Genomic DNA, 18933 nt, shown 5'->3' on the forward strand with positions numbered 1-18933 from the left:
CGCTTAATTTTCATGCATGAATATGACGCTAGAATATAAGTGAGTTTCACCTAATAGTTATGAACTTATATTCACAAGTAGTGGAGGTTGCTTATAAACAATCGCGTTAAACGAATTCTTGGCATAAGTTTCATGCGTATTCCATAGTTATGAATGCCTAGTCGATGTTTATGATTTCCGTTGAACTTAATGATCTTTGTTGAATGTCTCTATCAAGCGTATTCCATAGTTAGAGACTTTGATTAGGAATAATTTGGTTGTAATGCGTATTCCATTCAATCCAATGAATCTAGGGAAATCTGAAAGTTAATTTAAGCGGATCTAATTAACTTGGAGCATTGAGAATTCATGGTTTATTGAAAAGCAATTGGAAATCTTTTTTATATGCAAGTATAACATGTGTGGAGATGAACCCCTTGGCTAGCATCCATCCATTCAATTCTATCACAAATTCATATTTACATTCTGCCTAGTTTATTAACTTGTTTCGTTATTTCAATTTTCGTCAAATCAAAACCCCCCTTTACTTTCTTGTTCTTTAGTGCTTAGAATCTGTTTAGTTTATGTTTTATAGTGTTTTGAATCAAGCCATAATCTTAAATTCGTCCAAAATTGGGTTTAAGGTCAGAAACTGCCTAGTTAGTGTTTTTAGGCAGTTTTGAGTCTTTTGGTTTGTGTTAGTGTTTTAAAGTTTAGTTTTGCATTCTTTGAGTCTAGTATAGTGTTTTATATTGTGTTTTTACGTTTTTGAGTCAAATCCAAGTGATTAACAATCCCTCATAATCCCCGGTCCAGAACGATCCCTACTTACATACTTACTACAATTGATAAAAAGAGGGTTTAATTTGTGTGCGTATAATTTTCGTATCAAATTTTAGCACCGTTGCCGGGGATTAGCAAATTTGCTAATTCCTTGGATTGTTCGTTTCTGTTATTTATTTTAGTTTTAGTTTCTGATTTGTGTTTTGTTTGTTGATTTTAGGTACTAGAGAAGCACAACATGGCACTTGATAATGTTTCTCTTTTGTCACAGCTCATGGAAAGGTCCCAAATGCAAAGCGTTGGTACATTTGATCTTCAATCAAGGAATAACGTGTTTTCCAATACTTACAATTCAGATTGGAGTGATCATTCAAACTCTATGTGGTGGGAACCTCAACATGTTCAACAAGAAGGATATTGGCAGCCATATGAGGAGTTCTATTCAACGCCTATGCAACCACCACAACCTGCCCAAAGCAATGTAGGTAATTCAAGTGATAATGATAAGATTTTTCAATTACTTACTACTTTGACGCAGGGAATCCAAGCTCAAAAAGAAGGTTGGAAAAATCAAGACAAAAGGTATATTTATTTTATACCCAAGCTTGTCGTACAGACCACTAGAGGTGGTTCCGACTCGTGTGCAGGATTTGATATGAATTGATATGATGTGAGATTAGTTATGAGCTATAGTTTCAGCCATTCTGATCACACGGTTGACATGTTATTATTTATGATGAGTTATAATCAACCGTACAGGCCACTGAGGTGGATCCGGCTTATGTGATTTGATTTGAGATGCATCACATGTTATAACCTTTCTGTCATATTCGGAGTATGAGCATGGCATACACTCAGTGGCATACTGATAGCATGACTTGAGATATGATTTATGATGAGTATATATGTATATATGCTATTTTTCTGGGAAATTATACAGGTTTTACGGCGAGGGGTTAGAACATTTGAAAAGAGAAAAGGTTTTGAAAAGATTTGTTTTTGCCCACTCACGTGTTTTGTTTTTCGCCCCTCCAGGTTCTAGGTAGCAGAGCTTTGGTGGCCACGAGGAATCCAACGGAGTTCTGACAGAATTCACAAAAGTAGGATTCACCTTCGGGTGTTATATCTTAGTAATTGTCCTACTTGACTGCAACTAGACGTTCTTATTGCTCTGAATGTGTATTTATACACTTAGACTCGCACTAGCATCATTTCTTAGCTAGTATTGCTAGTGATTCGGTTTTTATTTATTTGTAATTCTATTTATCTTCTTAGCTTCCGTACTGTGCACATGGTTACGTCACTCTCACGTGACGGCCAGCACGTATTCCTTAGGACAGGGTGTATCAGTTGGTATCAGATCCAGGTTGTAATCACGTATATCTTGAGAATTTCTTAGTGTCTTCTGCTAAGACTATACCGCCTCGTAGAGTGCCACGTCATTCAGTTGAGCCTAGTTTTCCTGATATAGCTCAGTTAAGGGAAGTTATTGCTAATGTGATTCAGTCTATTATCCGTCATTTCCAAAAGGACTCCTCTTGAGACTATTTTTAAGTTGAAGCTGAATCATTTTATGGGAATGAAGGACCTGAGGGAGCAGGGTGATGGCTTAATTATTTGGAAAAGACGTTTCGGTTTATGCAAGGTTAACGGAATCTTCTTCCTGACAAGTGGGTCGAGACGACTACCTGGGCTTTGGGTCTTGAATCTGCATCTTGGTGGAGATAGGAGGCTTATCAATTGATGCCAGATGAAACAGTTGATTTAAAATTGTTTAAAGAGTTGTTTCAGAAAAGGTTTATTCCACCGACATATATTGATGGTAAGAAGCAAGAGTTTACAAATTTGAGACAAGGAAAGATGATAGCGAATAGGTATTATGGAAAGTTATTGACTTGTCTCGTTACCATTCGGATGTTGCTGCTAATCTGACGAAGATGTTACATCGTTTTAAGCTGGGTAATAAGAAGAAGTGGCGTTCTTTAACGACCACTACCCATTATATTTCTTACCAAGAGTTTTATGAGATTTTGTTGAGGATGGAGGACTCTGAGAATATGTTCAGCGATAGTGATGAAAAAGAAGAAAAGAATGTGAATCAGAGGAAAGATGACAAAGGTAAAGGTGAGTCATCTCAAGGACCTCGCAAAGGTTTTAGTACCACTTCTTTCAAAAGAAGTGGGGTTATTTCTAGTTTTTCCTGCAAAGGTTTTAGTACCACTGGTCAGAGGCGAGGTGGTAGATTTACTAGAGGTCCTAGATTTCAGAGGCAGGGTGACTCTGGCAGAGGAAATGTACCTTTGTGTCGTAGGTACAATAACATACACTTTGGAGAGTGTAGGCGGGATAGCAGTGGATGTTTTACATGTGGATAGATGAGACATAGAGCTGCAAGATGCTTATAATCTTTCGGACTTGATCATGGGCACATTAAACATTCTTGGTCAATTTGCTAGAGTTTTAATTGATTGTGATGTAGAAATTTTATGTTATGGATGATGTTGCCAAAGAAAGTAGTGAATGAGCACGATCGAGGCGTGTATATGTATTTCCCAATGAGGGGCAAGATGGTAATATTGCACCCTCGAGAATCGTTACTTACTTATTGAGACAACAGTGAGTTATCGGTATTACCGGCTGCAGACCGCAATATTAATAACTTATTCGTTGGATTCGTTAAGCAAGTAAATAGGTAGGTCATTCTATGCTAGTATTGTGTTTATTCAGGGTATCCATTGATGGTGGAAGATGTTGTTATGCCAGTGAATCTTATCCCGTTATATATGGTGGATTTCGATGTTATTTAGGCACATATTGGTTGCATTAAAATCGTGACAATATAGATTGTTTCGGGAAATCAGTTACTTTCCATCGTCTTGGATTACCAGAAGGTACTTTTCTGGGCGAGCAAGGTAAAGTGAGGCATGCCATTATTTCTGCTGTGAGAGCAAAGAGGTTGTTATCGAATGGCTGCCAAGGATACTTAGCTCATGCGGTACTAAATGATGTTGCTCTGAGTAGTATGGAGGATGTTAAAGCGGTTAGACATTTTCCTGATGTTTTCCCTGAGGATTTACCTGGATTGCCACCAGACGGAGATGTTGAGTTCACCATTGATTTATTTCCAGGTACAGTTATTGTATTATAGAATGACTCCTGTTGAACTAAGGGAATTGGAAAAATTTAGCTACAAAAATTGGTTGATAAAGGTTTCATTCAACCTAGTACGCCACCTTGCGAAACCCCAGTTTTGTTTGTGAGGAAGAAAGACGGAACATTAAGACTATGCATTGATTATAGGCAATTGAATCAGGTAACGATTGAGAACCGTTATCCTTTGCCACGGATTGATGATTTTTTTGACCAGCTTAGAGGTGCCTATGTATTTTCAAAGAATGATTTAAGGTCTGGTTATTAACCGTTAAAGATCATCAGTGAGGATGTCCCTAAGATTGCTTTTAGGACTCGTTATGGTGATTATGAGGTCTACAATGATGCTTCTTTGAATGGTCTTGGAAGTGTGTTAATGAAACATGGTAGGGTAATTGCCTATTCCTCACGGTATTTGAAACCTCATGAGATGAATTACCATACTCATGATTTGGAGTTAGCAACTATCATCTTTGCTTTGAAGTTATGGAGACATTATCTTTATGGTGAGAAATGCAAGATTTGTACGGATCATAAAAGTCTCCAGTATCTGTTTACTATGAGGGATATTAATCTTAGGCAACGAAGGTGGATGGAGTTGCTTAGTGAATATGATTGCACGACCAGGGTGACCGTGCAAATTTTGTGATTGATGCACTTAATAGGAAGACTCTAGTGAGAATTAATGCTTGGTATGCTTGCCATGTTCCTCTTCTTACGGATTTGAGATCTATTGGAGTGAAGCTTAAGGTGATAGAACGAGAAGAAGCTTTATTGGCTAATTTCCAGGTCGGGCCAATATTAGTTGATCGTATACTCAATGCCCAAGTGAATGTCGAAGGAACCCAAGAATTAATCGAGGCAAGGAACGAAGGGAAAAAGAAAGACCTCAGAGTTAGAGAATCAGATGGCATGCTTATGCAAGAGAATAAGATGTATGTGCTTAATGATATGGAATTAAAGAAATCAATTTTTGGATGAAGCACATATTTCAGCTTATGCGATACATCCAGGGGGTACTAAGAAGTATCATACCCTTAAACCATTTTACTATCTGCCGGGTATTAAAACAGAAATTTCTGAGTATGTAAGTAGGTGTATCATCTGTCAGCAGGTTAAAGTGGAAAGAAAGAAGCCTTTTGGATTGATGCAGCCACTTCCCGTTCCACAATGGAAATGGGAAAATATCACTATAGATTTTGTGTACAAGCTTCCTTGTACACGAAATGGTTATGATGGCATTTGGGTGATAGTTGATCAGCTTACTAAGTCAGCTCATTTTATTCCAGTAAGGGAGAAGTATTCTTTAAGCCAATTAGCTGGAATTATATATATCGAAGGTTGTAAAGTACTATGGAATTTCAGTAAGTATCGTCTCAGATCGTGATCTTATATTTACTTCTAAGCTTTGGATAACGTTTCAGGATGCTTTGGATACAAGGTTACTTTATAGTACAGCATAACAAATGGGCAATCAGAGAGGACTATTCAGACTTTGAAGGATATGCTGAGATCTTCAGTATTGCAGTTTGGTGACGCTTGGCATAAGCGGTTGGATTGATGGAATTTGCCTACAATTACAGCTTTCATTCGAGGATTGGTATGTCGCTATTTGAGGCATTATATGGGAAAACTTGTCGTACACCTTTGTGTTGGTCAGAAGTTGGCGAAAGAGTTTTGGTGGGCCCTGAGATTGTGGATGAGACCACTCAGATTTTTCAAGTAATTAAGTCTAATTTGAATGCTGTCCAGGATCGGCAAAAGAGTTTAGTAGACCGACATGACACTGATTGAGTATATAATGTAGGCGATTGGTATTTCTAAAGCTATCACCTTGGAATGGTGTGGTTCGATTTGAAAAGAAAAGCAAACTAAGTCCTCGTTACATCGGACCTTATGTGATCACCGAGCGAGTCGGTGAAGTTGCTTACAGACTTGAGTTGCTTCCAGAGTTGTCGAAAGTGCATGACGTGTTTCATGTTTCGAAGCTTCGACATTACGTTTCAAATTCTTCACAAGTGATACCTCTTCAACCTTTGGAATTTATCCGAATTTGACATATGATGAGGGACCAGTGACTATTTTGAATCGGAAAGACAAGGTTCTGAGAAATAGACAGTGAGGTTGATGAAAGTTTTATAAAGGAATCATTCAGCGGAATAAGGTACTTGAGAGACCGATTATCGGATGAGAGAGTTATACCTAAGGTTGTTTTATGATTATTAGTGGATTGCAATTTTTGTTTAAGAAATTTTTAAGGTGGGTAGATTGTCGCAGCCCGTACCAAATTTTTATGATTTTACAAATTTTAAAAGCTTGATTTTACGAAATCACCCTAGAGGTAAAGGGTTTTTGGCTTTCGTTGATCAGTGTATAGTAAGAACTACTGAATTCTTTTAGCATATTGCTGAAGTATTCGACGATACGGGCTCGTAGGAGCAAGCAGAAGAGGATTTGAAATTTTGGTTAAAGTTTTATGGAACAGTAAACCGAGAAGCATTTTTAGTTTAATTTCTATTTAAACTTTATATATATATATATATATATATATATATATATATATTATAACCTTATTATTATTTTAAGAGTTGTTAGAAATTTGGAATTTGGTAAAAGAAGAAGAAGAGGACTCGGGGAGGAAAAACAGGATTGGGTGAGCTGCCTAATCGAGAAATATGAGAAGAGAGAATTCTGGCGAATCAAGAGAAGAGAGAAGTGGAGACCAACCAACCAAAGGAGAGAACAGGAGGGAAAGGAGAGAGAAGGAGAATAAGGGGAAGTCGGGTTCTCTTGACCCGTAACCCGTTTTCAACCCGGTCGGCAAACACCTCCCTTTTCAACGATTTTCACCCATTTTTCCGACGAATTGCTTCTAGAAACCTTTTAAGAACTCCTCCACCACCTTCCCTCTATCCATTCCATCTCAAATTTGGAGAGATTTGGCCTTGAAAATGGAGAAATTCGCAAGGAGGGGTGTGGCGGCTTTGGCTTCGAATCACCCAATCCCGAAGCAATTTCTTTCAATTTCCAGCACCCATGGCATCCTCTTGAGGCCTAGAACAAACCCCAAGCAATGGTTGGGATGACGGAGTTGTTTTGGAGTAGGATTGAACACACCCAAAACCTAGGGTTCCACACGGTTTTGGTGAAATTGAAGTTCTTCCAAGCCAATTTTGCCTTGGCCACATGTATAAAGTTTACTCTACTCACTGAGATCTTTATTTCTGCAAATTTTGGTAATTTTTAGAAATAGTTGGATTTTTCGATGAGCCGGGGCGGTTGACCGCCACCCGCAGCGGCACGTGGCCAGGGGGCCGTCAATGTTATTCTTAGGCTAAATGAATTGCCTTGATTTCAGTTTTGGTGATTGTGTAACGTAGATTGATTGTTTGGACCTAAATTCTTTACGTTACGTTACTTGGTGAAAATGTGAATTGACGATCCGACCGTTGGATCGTCACCAAACTTTGATAAGTTGTAATATGTAATATTTGAGGATTATAGGAACTTACGGATTGGGCATCCGATTTACGGATCTTCCGAAATTGGAGTTGTAAGTTCATATAATAGAATGTTAACCGTCAATTGGTTTTGGCAATTGATGGAGATCCGACCGTTGGATGGTAATGACATTTTAGGATGTTGTTCTAGAGGTATATTGTGAACCTCTGGAAGTTACGGATCAAAAATCTGAGTTGCAGATCTTCTGGATCGATCTACGTAGTGACGTGTTTTATATGAGTTATATTATATCGATATGATTTCTGAGGCATGATTTGATGATTGTTCTAGACGCCGATCGTCATGACACCTTGATGTGTTGTGCTAGTGAGTTGTAGGGTGAACTCCAGGTGAGTGGGCTTTTGTTTTCCGTATATACCTATATAAATGAGATTTTTCCCAGAAAATCAATTTAAGTGAAAGTATGTTATAAAGTGCCTTGCAATGTATATGCCATTTTATTTATGCATGAGTAGTTGCATATAATTATGAATTGGTAAATATGTATAATTATGATTCAGCGCTGTGGACGCCCAGGTAAGTATCAGGTAAGTTTAGATGCTAAGTTTGAGATATGGAAATTTGATGATGAATATGTTGAGATGTATCGATAGCTCATAAACTTGCACCCCGGTGTTAGTGCTCCCGCCCAGAGTTAGGGCACAGTCTTTCACATGTTGTTCACCTCCCACACCATATGCTCACCTTGGATCCAAGTTAGGTGCACATGCTTGTCGTACAGACCACCACATGTGGTTCCGACTCGTAGGTGACCTGCATTTAATTGCACAGTCTTCACGTGATTGTAGCATTAGAGCATATTTATTTTACACCCATGCTTGTCGTACAGACCACTAGAGGTGGTTCCGACTCGTGTGCAAGATTTGATATGAATTGATATGATGTGAGATTAGTTATGAGCTATAGTTTCAGTCGTGCTGATCATACGGTTGACATGTTATTATTTATGATGAGCTATAATCAACCGTACAGGCCACTGAGGTGGATCCGGCTTATGCGATTTGATTTGAGATGCATCACCAGTTATTACCTTTCTGTCATATTCAGAGTATGAGCATGGCATACACTCAGTGGCATATTGATAGCATGACTTGAGATATGATTTATGATGAGTATATAAGTATATATGCTATTTTTCTGGGAAATTATACAGGTTTTACGGCGAGGGGTTAGAACATTTGAAAAGATTTGTTTTTGCCCACTTACGCGTTTTGTTTTTCGCCCCTCCAGGTTCTAGGTAGCAGAGCTTTGGTGGCCACAAGGAATCCAACGTAGTTCTGACAGAATTCACAATAGTAGGATTCACCTTCGGGTGTTATATCTTAGTAATTGTCCTACTTGACTGCAACTAGACGTTCTTATTTCTCTGAATGTGTATTTATACACTTAGACTCGCACTAGCATCATTTCTTAGCTAGTATTGCTAGTGATTCGGTTTTTATTTATTCGTAATTCTATTTATCTTCTTAGCTTCCGTACTGTGCACATGGTTTCATCACTCTCATGTGACGGCCAGCACGTCCTCCTTAGGACGGGGTGTGCCACTTATGGCGCAAAGTTTACAGTAATTTCTCCACCTTAAATGTCTCACCTACCATCTCAAAGCACTTTACGTGATGAAAGACCTTGTCACGCAAGTTTGACTTGACAAGTGCTCCCTCGCGCAATAAAATGTTCATCGCGCGACATATTGGTGTTAAATCTGATTTTTTTCTGCATTTTTTGCCAGAGATTGCATGATGAATTGTTCCCTTCATTGTGCGAAGTCTTCTTGCGTGACGAATATCTTCGTCGTCCAAAGTTTTTAATATTTTTTTTGTAGCCATAACGACTTCCTGTGACAACAAGGGTACTTTGTTGCACAAAGGCCACTTACACGACAAAGTGTTTCGTCATCAAAAAGTTTTGTCGAGCAAGTAGTTTTTTCTACCTCTATTGTTTTGACATTTTTTAACTTCCTTAGGGTTTACAAAATTGGATTCGAACTTGGATTTAGTGCAAATGAGCAGATAACAATCGATGGATTATATTGCGACCAACATGCCTTTTTTGATGCAATTCATTAAAAAAGTCTACTTTTGGATGAGTAATGTTATTCATACCATGTTTTTATACCATATTTGCATACCACCTTAGGTGACATCTGATATGAACAATCTCATTATTTAAATTAATCAGATTTTTGAATTTAATTAAATATTATTTAATAAACCAATAATTAGAAAAAAACTGGTTAATTAAATAATATTATAGCATATTGACACCATTCATATCCACTACAATCCAAATCAATTTTCTTACCAGATTTTCCTAGGCGTTGAAGAAGAACCTAGATGCCGACAATTTGCTTCCTTTCCCTCCTGCTCCTTCAAATTCATGAAAGTCTGTGAGAGGCTGGAGGCTTTAGGTGGCGGTGAAAGCCGCCAATGAAGCAAATTTCTTGGTCGAAAGGGTGGATACATGACTGGGAGAGCGAAGAAGCACTTGGTTTTGTGGTTTCTTTAGTTGCGAAAACCCAGCTGCAGATTTAAAAGAAGCAGCAGCCATTCAGTATACCCAGTAGTAAGAGGGGAAGGAAGGAGAAAGTTTTCTCGTAAATCGTAAACATTATTTAATTAATTATATTTTTCTTAATTATTGGTTTATTAAATAATGTCTAACTAAATTTAAAAATCTGATTAATTTAAATGATATGACTGTCCACATCAGATGTCACTAAGGTGGTATGCAAATATGATACAAAAACATAGTATGAATAATATTATTACTTTTGGATTGGAAAAAAAAAAAAAAATCCCTTTAGTATAGTCGTGTATCACAAATCTAAGAGTCGTACGTCCTCACATTTTAGGGTGATCCAAAACCAAGAAATATTGAAGCATCTTTGGTTAACCTGTGTCCCTCTTTGGTATGGTGAAGGGTCGTGTAAACCTAGTTTCCGCATCCACCCGACATGGCCCCTCCTTGAACTATTGCATGCCTTTGACCAAAGCCAAAAGAAGAGAAATTGTTGATGATGGAATCAAGTAGAGAATACTCTTTTATACCTCTTCTGGATATGTTTCCCACCTGATAATTATCATCACTAAACAATCCCTAGTTCTTGCAGGCACGACAACAATTCTTCTAATTATTAAGATTCAAGTTTAACTGTATTACATTATAAAAGCATAGATTGATCTCTCAAATAGACTTTTGTTGAGCCTGAAAAAAATATAGAAATAAACTCATGTCCTTCTTAATAACTAGGTACAATAATAATAATAAAAATAATAATTAAAGAGTGGTTCTACTTATACACTCATTCTATTTCTCACATATCTTCTTAATTTTCAACCGTAGAAACAAATAAATTGACAATGATGGCTTTTTAGTTTAAATGGTTCCTGAGATTTGCATAACACATCACTTTGGTTCCTGAGATTGAAAATCAATAGAAATAGTCCTTGAGATTGTTCACCATCCATTATTTTGATCATTCCGTTAAAAACTCCGTTAAGTGTCCCAGAGCTCTTGGCCGAAATTTTGGGCAATTTTCAAAGCTTCGTAACTCAATCGTTTCTTAACCAAATTCAACCCATAATATATCAAAATGAAGATAGGAAAGTGTAGAACAAGATTATACCTATTTGAAAGCCCAATGGTTGGTGGAGATGGTTGGAAAATAGCCTGAAAGGTGACTGATCCGTTGGAAAACTGAAAAACTCGCCAAAAACTGGGTAAACTTTAAATGTTCATAACTTCTTCAATACTCAATGAAATCGAGTGATTCAAAAATGAAAATCATATTTCGCGATGAGACGAAGAAAATAGTACCTTTCTTGATGGATAAATCATCATGGTTTAGCCGAAAAATAGCTCGAAAATGGTTGTCTTGGTCTCGAGTTAGCCACTTTCGAGTCTTTTTCCGGCCAAACCACGGATAATTAGCCATCTAAAAAGGTACCATTCTCTTTGTCTCATTTAGAAGTATGATTCATTTTTTAATCACTCAATTTCGTTGAGTATTGAAGAAGTTATGAACGTTTAAAGTTTACCCAATTTCTCAGTTTTCCCGTGAACCAGTCAACTTTCAGGTTATTTTCCGGCCATCTTCGGCAACCATTAGGCTTCCAAATAGGTATAATTTTGTTCTACACTTTCCTATTTTCATTTTGATATATTATGGGTCGAATTTGATTAAGAAACAATTGAGTTACGAAGCTTTGAAAACTGCCCAAACTTTCGACCAAGAGCTTTGGGACACTTAACAGAGTTTTTAATGAAAAGTGTTAAGAATTATCTTTGTAATATATTTGTAATATTTACTTTCTTGATTTAGTCTAGATGAAATCCCACCAAAGGTGGATCACGAATTTCTAGCCTTAGAAATAGGTGTAATTGAATGTTGTATTTGTATATATACCTTGTATTGTTGACAATGAGAGCAATCAGAAAATCATTCACCCAATTGCTTATTATTCAAACCTTAGTCAATTCGCCCTTCAATCTTCCTTTGGTTTCTTAAGATGGTATTAGAGCACCATCCTGGTGCCTGATTTCTCATTTCTCAAAAATGCCATGTCAAATCAAATCAAATTTTCCCTTGTTAGAAAACACAAAATCCAATCTTTCAACACCATGCCAAATCAAGCACTTTCAGAAAAGACAAAACCTAATTCTCAAAAATATTTCCACAGCATCAAATGCTTATTTGACTAAGCATCACATGCATCATCAGTAAATTCATCATCACCAACAACTGTATCATCAGCCGAAACATGTTTCTGGTGCATGTTGCCAACGAATGCAGCCAATTCATGCTACTAGCATGGACCGCAAGGCACCTGCCTTCTTACATGCTACCAACGCAACAAATGTCTCTGCATGTACAACCCAAACTTCCAATTGGGGCTAATAGTGTCAAAGCTTTCATGTGCCGGCCAAGTACTCCAATTCAAAGTCTTCTCAACCGAACCCATTAAATGGGCTTTTTGCAAAGGAGCTTTAACAACTTGCCTATGCCATATGTATAATGAATGCAAACCGTGTCTTTGGTAATAACAATTCTTATGCAAGTGTTTCAGTTCTGCCACCTTCTACATATGTCTCAATTAATTCTGCCTTCACTAAACCTTAGATTTTGAATAGCGGAGCCACTGACCACATCACTTATGATTCTACACTTTTCACTAAGATAGAATCTTGCCCAATACCCATTGTTAATTTACCCACTGGATCCACAGTCCCAATCATTTCCATTGGCACTGTACCTTTCAACTCAAATATCATATTAGACAAAGTTTTATGTGTTCATTCTTTCCACTTAAATCTCATGTATGCTAGTAAAGTCACTGATTCTTTAAACTGTTGTATCCTTTTGTTTCCCACTTTCTGTGTCTTGCTGGACTTGGCTAAGGGGAAGATGATTGGTTCAGGTAAACAATGTGGTGGTCTCTATTACACATCTCTGTTACAGAGAACACCTGTCTCAAATCAAGTTTCCCACCCCACCAGTTTGTGGCATATGCGACTTGGTCATCCGTCCCCTTCTCGTCTCAAATTGGTGACTCCATTCCTAACTTCCAAAAATATTTCTTTTGATGCTAATTGCAGTATTTGTCCTATGGCCGAACAAACAAAACTTCCATTTCCTTTAAGTTCTATATCAACACATGCTTCATTCGATTTGTTACATTGTGATATTTGGGGTCCACACAAAGTTCCCGCACATTCAGAGGCACGTTTCTTTCTTACCATTGTGGTTGATTTCACAAGATGCACATGGGTATTTTTAATGCAACATAAGTTTGAAACTCAACATCTTTTAAAATCTTTTGTTCTTTTTGCTCGTACTCATCAATTTCATGCCAAAATTCAAGCCATCAAAGTTGACAATGGGTATGAGTTTTTTTCCATGAGAGATTTTTTTTCAAACTAATGGAATTAAATATCAATGCAAATGTGTTTATGCTCCACAACAAAACGGAGTTGCCGAACGCAAACATTGTCATATTCTCACCATAACATGAGCCTTATTGTTCCAATCTGACTTACCTCTTTCTTTTTGGGGAGAATGTGTCTTAACCGCTGTCTACCTAATTAACCACCTATCATCACCACTTTTATCCACCAAGTCACCTTTTGAGTTGTTATATAACCGGCTACCATCTTTTGATCACCTGAAAGTATTTGGTTGTTTATGTTATGCAGTTGTTGTTCATCTTACTCAAAATTTTGATCCCCATGCCAAATGCTACATCTTTGTTGGATACCCCACCGGTAAAAAAGGCTACAAACTTTACGATTTGGAGACCCATAAGTTTTTCGTAAGTCGTGACATCAAATTTTGTGAAACGATTTTCCCTTTCTCATCTATTTCTACACCACCCAATCCCAATTTTGTGTTCCCCTTATCATTTCCTCACATCACTGATGATGGGCCATGTTCACATCCATTTCCCACCATCAATCAGCCAACCCACTTGCCAAATTCAACAGAGTACTCACCTAACTTAAACCCACATGTGCCTGACACACACGACCATGTGTCTGACCCACCAGTTAACCTTACCCCACCTGCTAGCCCGTTACTCCAAGCACCACATAATCATATCCTACCTATCTTACCAGATAATTCTATCACCCCTACCTCACCAAATAATCCCAACATACCTAAGTTAATCCTTCACGATTCACCCGTGTCCCCCCATCCACTTCTTCCGCACCTTCTGACGTCCCCTCACACTCGGTCAACCCAACTCCTCTCCATTTATCCTCTTTCGAGCCTACACCTTAACCCACACAATCTATACCACCTCCGTGTCAGTCCCTTCGTTCCAAACACCCTCCGGCATGGCATAACGACTATGACATGTCCAACCAAGTCAATCATTCTACCTCGACGCCTCTTTCTTCAAGTACTCGATATCCTCTTTCTCATTTTCTTTCTTACTCTTATTTTTCTTCTGCCCATTATGCTTTTGTAGCTAACATTACAGGTCCCACCGAGCCTACTTCATATGCTCAAGCTATCCATGATCCAAATTGGCGACATGTCATGCATGCAGAATTAGAGGCCTTGGAGCAAAATAACACATGAAGTATGGTTCATTTACCCGTTGGTCATAAACCAATTGGATGCAAATGGGTCTACAAATCAAATACAAGTCTGATGGCACCATTAAACGATACAAAGCTCGGCTAGTTGCTAAGGGCTACACTCAGGTTGAGGGCATTGATTACCAAGAGACATTTTCCCCTACAGCAAAGCTCACCACTTTCTGATGTGTCATTACTGTTGTTGCTGCCCGCAATCGGTTCATCCACCAGTTGGACGTCCAGAATGTTTTCCTTCATGGAGATTTACACGAAGTAGTTTACATGGAGCCTCATCCTGGTCTTCACTGATAGAGGGAGAACATTGTATGTCGGCTCAATAAATCCCTCTATAGACTCAAACGAGCCTAGAAACTGGTTTTCCACTTTTTCAAATAGTGTACAAAAGGCTGGTTATCAATAATCAAAGGCTGATTATTCACTATTTACCAAGGCTAAAGGTAATTCATTTACTGCAGTGCTTATCTATGTTGATGACATACTTATCACAGGAAATGATCTTCAAAAAATGGAACATCTCAAAAAGTTTCTTCTTCAATGCTTCTATATCAAAGACCTCGGAGATTTCAAATATTTTCTAGGCATAGAGTTCTCCCATTCCAAGAAAGGTATTTTCATGTCTCAGAGAAAATATGCACTAGATATTTTGCAGGACTCGGAACTTATAAGCGCACGCCCAGATAAATTTCCTATAGAGCAAAATTTGAAGCTTACTTCCACAGATGGAACGTTGCTAAATGATCCAACTAAGTACAAAAGATTGGTTGGGAGACTGATTTATCTTAATGTCATAAGGCCTGATATAGTTTACTTTGTTCGAACATTGAGTGAGTTTGTGCATCAGCCTTGCAAACCTCATTGGGATGCTGCTCTACGGATCCTCAAATACATAAAAGGTACTCCTGGTTAAGGTTTGTTTTTTCTTGCCTCCAACAATCTTGCCTTGAAAGATTTTTGTGATTCAGATTGGGGAGGTTGTCGTGCCACTAGAATCTTAGTTATTGGATATTGTGTATTTCTTGGAAACTCTCCCATCTCATGGAAGTCTAAGAAACAAACCATTGTTTCTAGATCATTAGCAGAAGCCGATTATCAAGCTATGGCTAACACATGTTTGGAGCTCACTTGGCTGCACTATATATTACAGGATTTAAAAGTCCCACAAAGAGCTCCAACATCATTGTTCTATGATCATCAGGCAGCTTTGCATATTGCAACAAATCTAGTTTTCCATGACTGTACAAAGCACATTGAAATAGAGTGTCACATAGTTTGAGAAAAACTGCAAGCTGGAATGTTCACAAAAGCCTTAGGGAAAGATCAATTTATGACACAACATGACAAGTTGGGACTTCATGACATTCACTCTCCAACTTGAGGGGGAGTGTTAAGAATTATCTTTGTAATATATTTGTAATATTTACTTTCTTGATTTAGTCTAGATGAAATCCCACCAAAGGTGGATCACGAATTTCTAGCCTTAGAAATAGGTGTAATTGAATGTTGTATTTGTAGATATACCTTGTATTGTTGACAATGAGAGCAATCAGAAAATCATTCACCCAATTGCTTATTATTCAAACCCTAGTCAATTCGCCCTTCAATCTTCCTTTGGTTTCTTAAGAGAAAGACCAAAATAATGGATGGTGGACAATCTCAGGGACCATTTTGGCTAAAAAACCGAAAATGATCAATGCAAACAAATTAACAAAAGTGTGTGGAAAGTTAAAATGAGTGTGTAAATAGCACTACGATATATATATATATATATATTTATATATAATATAATTATAAAATTAAATGTACACAACACAACTTTCAAACTGCTTCAAAGACATTGGATAGAAAGGGTCAATTCGACTTATGGCAATCAAATTGCATGAGGTGATGAAAATCCTCTAATACAAACATTTAGATACAACCAATAATTATAAATCTGGAAGTAGTTTGGTCTTATTAGTTACAAAAGAAGATTACTTAAGTATAAGTTTTAGCAACCTTTATTTGTTGACAAAAGCATAGGGTACTACTTTGCAATTGTTCGCAATCCTCTAAAAGAATGCCAATCACTATCATCACTTGTAGAAAAAAACACTTTGCATGACATAGGTACCTTCGTCGCACAAAGTCAAAAATCTTTGCCTGCAAAATAGGGTAACGAAACCTTCGTCGCGCGCTAACTATCATGCCAGGGCAGTGACAGTAGGGTTTGCGCGACGAAGATGAAACATACGTCGCGCAAAGCCACTTTATGCGAAGCACATCTCTACGTCAAACAAAGATTCTTTGAGCGACGCACATCTCTATGTCACACAAAGTGGCTTAGGTGGCTTTGCGCGACGTAAGGACATGTGTCTTACGTCGCGCAAAGCCTCTTTGCGCAATGTAGAGATGTGTGTCGCGTAAAGCCTCTTTGCGCAACGTAGAGATATGTGTTGCGCAAAGTGGCTTAGGTGGCTTTGCACGATGTAGGGACATGCGTCGCACAAAGTGGCTTAGTGGCTTTACACGACATAGGTTTCTTCTTCATCGCACGTGGCTTAATGGCTTTACACAACATAGGTTTCTTCTTCATCGCGCAAACCCTTTCTTTTGTTTTGGCCAAAAATATTTTCTTTTAAATTTTTAATAAATATTGTAATTAAATTCTAAACAATAATTAATTAACCAAGAAAAAAGTATTTAATTATAAAATATATCAAAATGTACATACAAGATGTCCGAACAAAAAAAAAAACTACAAGTAGTCTTCTAGGTTTGATACATCAGGCTACTGGGTATCGGCAGGGCCAGGTAGCTCGGAGGTCGAAGGTGAAGCAAGATCAGGTGCTGGTAACGAGATTTGGAGGCCTAACATCTGTATGGCTCGTACAAGGCCTCTCACCTACACAGCATAGGTCCTCATCTCCTTGCCCTGGGCCCTTATTTGCTTGCCCTGGACCGCAAGCTAACCCTTTAGGGTTGTCACTTCCTCCTTCAATGCATCAACCTCTGCTGTGTTCGATCTGGAAGAAAAGGCACCCGTCTCACGAACCCGCGCTTTCCCCATACACCGAACAACCTTGCCATGACGACGACTGAAGTTCTAATCTAGGACATCAGTTAAGATTTGAAAACCTGCATCCTTGGGTACCATGACGTCCTTGATCGGGGTTTTCGGGGGAAGGTGCGATGTTGCTTCTTAGAGAACAGCAATGCGCTTTTCCACCATAACAACCTGCAATAATAAAGAAAAAACATATAATGTTTAATATCAAAATATAAATAATATTTGAACGATTCATACATATAATAATAATAACAATTACATATACTTACATGAAGCTGCTCAGTGATCTCATCACCAGGTCGAACGTAAACGTCCTCTAACATGTCGATCTCTAGGAACTTAGAACCTTCCTAAAGAAAAAAAAAACATGAAGAACAAAACTTTAAGAAAATTTTATTAATCAATAATAATAAATAAATTGTATAAAATTTCAAAATTAATATCCTTTTACCTGACATCGTGCCTTAAGCCTATATGAAAAGGACTTCGAACCGGAATGGTGGAGAAGTGTCTTTGACTCCCGAGCTTCCATGCCAACAACATATTTCTTCTGCTAAACACACAATATACATGTTAGTGCGACTATTTGAAATAAATTAATAAAAAAAGCTTAAAATAATAACTTAAACAATAATAAATTATTATTAAAATATTATGTACATACCACAAATTTTGGGTCCGTAAAATGTTTGCAAAGCTGTTGTATCCCACATCGCCCGTGAGGGCGTGGTCTTTGGGCCTTATATGTACATGCCTGGTGGTACCCTTTGAGGAGGCCTTTTGGGGCTGCGGCCTGCAAAAACAAAACCGTGCGGTAGCCTGGTGTCTGCGACCTAGTCCAGGCCAGGAATGCCAAAGCGGACAATATCCTCAAGGCGGGAGACCGGGATGTGACAATTTGGTATCAGAGCCAGACTCACGGTCGTGGTGTGCCGACGAGGACGTCGGGCTCCCTAAGGGGGGTGGATTGTTGTATCCCACATCGCCCGTGAGGGCGTGGTCTTTGGGCCTTATATGTACATGCCTAGTGGTACCCTTTGAGGAGGCCTTTTGGGGCTGCGGCCTGCAAAAACAAAACCGTGCGGTAGCCTGGAGTCTGCGACCTAGTCCAGGCCAGGAATGCCAAAGCGGACAATATCCTCAAGGTGGGAGACCGGGATGTGACAAAAGCCACTCCCAATCCTCCGGCTGGTTCTGCAACTCGATTAGACCATGTAGGTGAGCAATCTCCAGATCATCCCATCGCTTAAAATACATGTGAAGATTGTTCTTCCAATGTTTATACCGGGTTGCTAAGGTCTCCTCTAAGTAGGCCATGGCCTCGAGGGATATGTCCTGCAAATCATAAATGA

General features: G+C 38.4%; 1 protein-coding gene and 1 long non-coding RNA gene across 2 annotated transcripts; one reads left to right on the forward strand and one right to left on the reverse strand.

Annotated features, from left to right (window-relative positions):
• Nucleotides 1-2801: 2801 nt before the first annotated feature.
• On the forward strand, nucleotides 2802-5969 carry LOC148694678 (uncharacterized). Its single transcript, XM_088698287.1, has 8 exons — nucleotides 2802-2886; nucleotides 3606-3890; nucleotides 3972-4075; nucleotides 4190-4303; nucleotides 4540-4847; nucleotides 5337-5444; nucleotides 5496-5634; nucleotides 5739-5969. The coding sequence occupies exons 1-8, from the start codon at nucleotides 2802-2804 to the stop codon at nucleotides 5967-5969; spliced, it is 1374 nt and encodes a 457-aa protein (XP_088554413.1).
• Nucleotides 5970-17195: 11226 nt separating this feature from the next.
• LOC148694679 (uncharacterized) lies at nucleotides 17196-18132 on the reverse strand. The gene is made up of 2 exons (XR_015965730.1): nucleotides 18033-18132; nucleotides 17196-17931 (listed from the first exon to the last, which is right to left on the reverse strand). It is a non-coding gene; the product is annotated as an uncharacterized LOC148694679 (long non-coding RNA).
• Between the last annotated feature and the right edge of the window lie 801 nt (nucleotides 18133-18933).

The sequence above is a fragment of the Pyrus communis genome, chromosome 8 (assembly GCF_041283825.1).
Source record: "Pyrus communis isolate YQ-2024b chromosome 8, ASM4128382v1, whole genome shotgun sequence".
Taxonomy (NCBI): domain Eukaryota; kingdom Viridiplantae; phylum Streptophyta; class Magnoliopsida; order Rosales; family Rosaceae; genus Pyrus; species Pyrus communis.

Excerpts from the sequence above, each read along its gene's own strand:
- LOC148694678 (XM_088698287.1), top strand. The coding sequence starts at position 2,802 with ATGGAGGACTCTGAGAATATGTTCAGCGATAGTGATGAAAAAGAAGAA. Across the intron at positions 4,076-4,189 it reads ATTATAGGCAATTGAATCAG|ATCATCAGTGAGGATGTCCC; the intron begins GTAACGATTGAG and ends TAACCGTTAAAG. Across the intron at positions 4,304-4,539 it reads TGTTAATGAAACATGGTAGG|GGTGACCGTGCAAATTTTGT; the intron begins GTAATTGCCTAT and ends TTGCACGACCAG.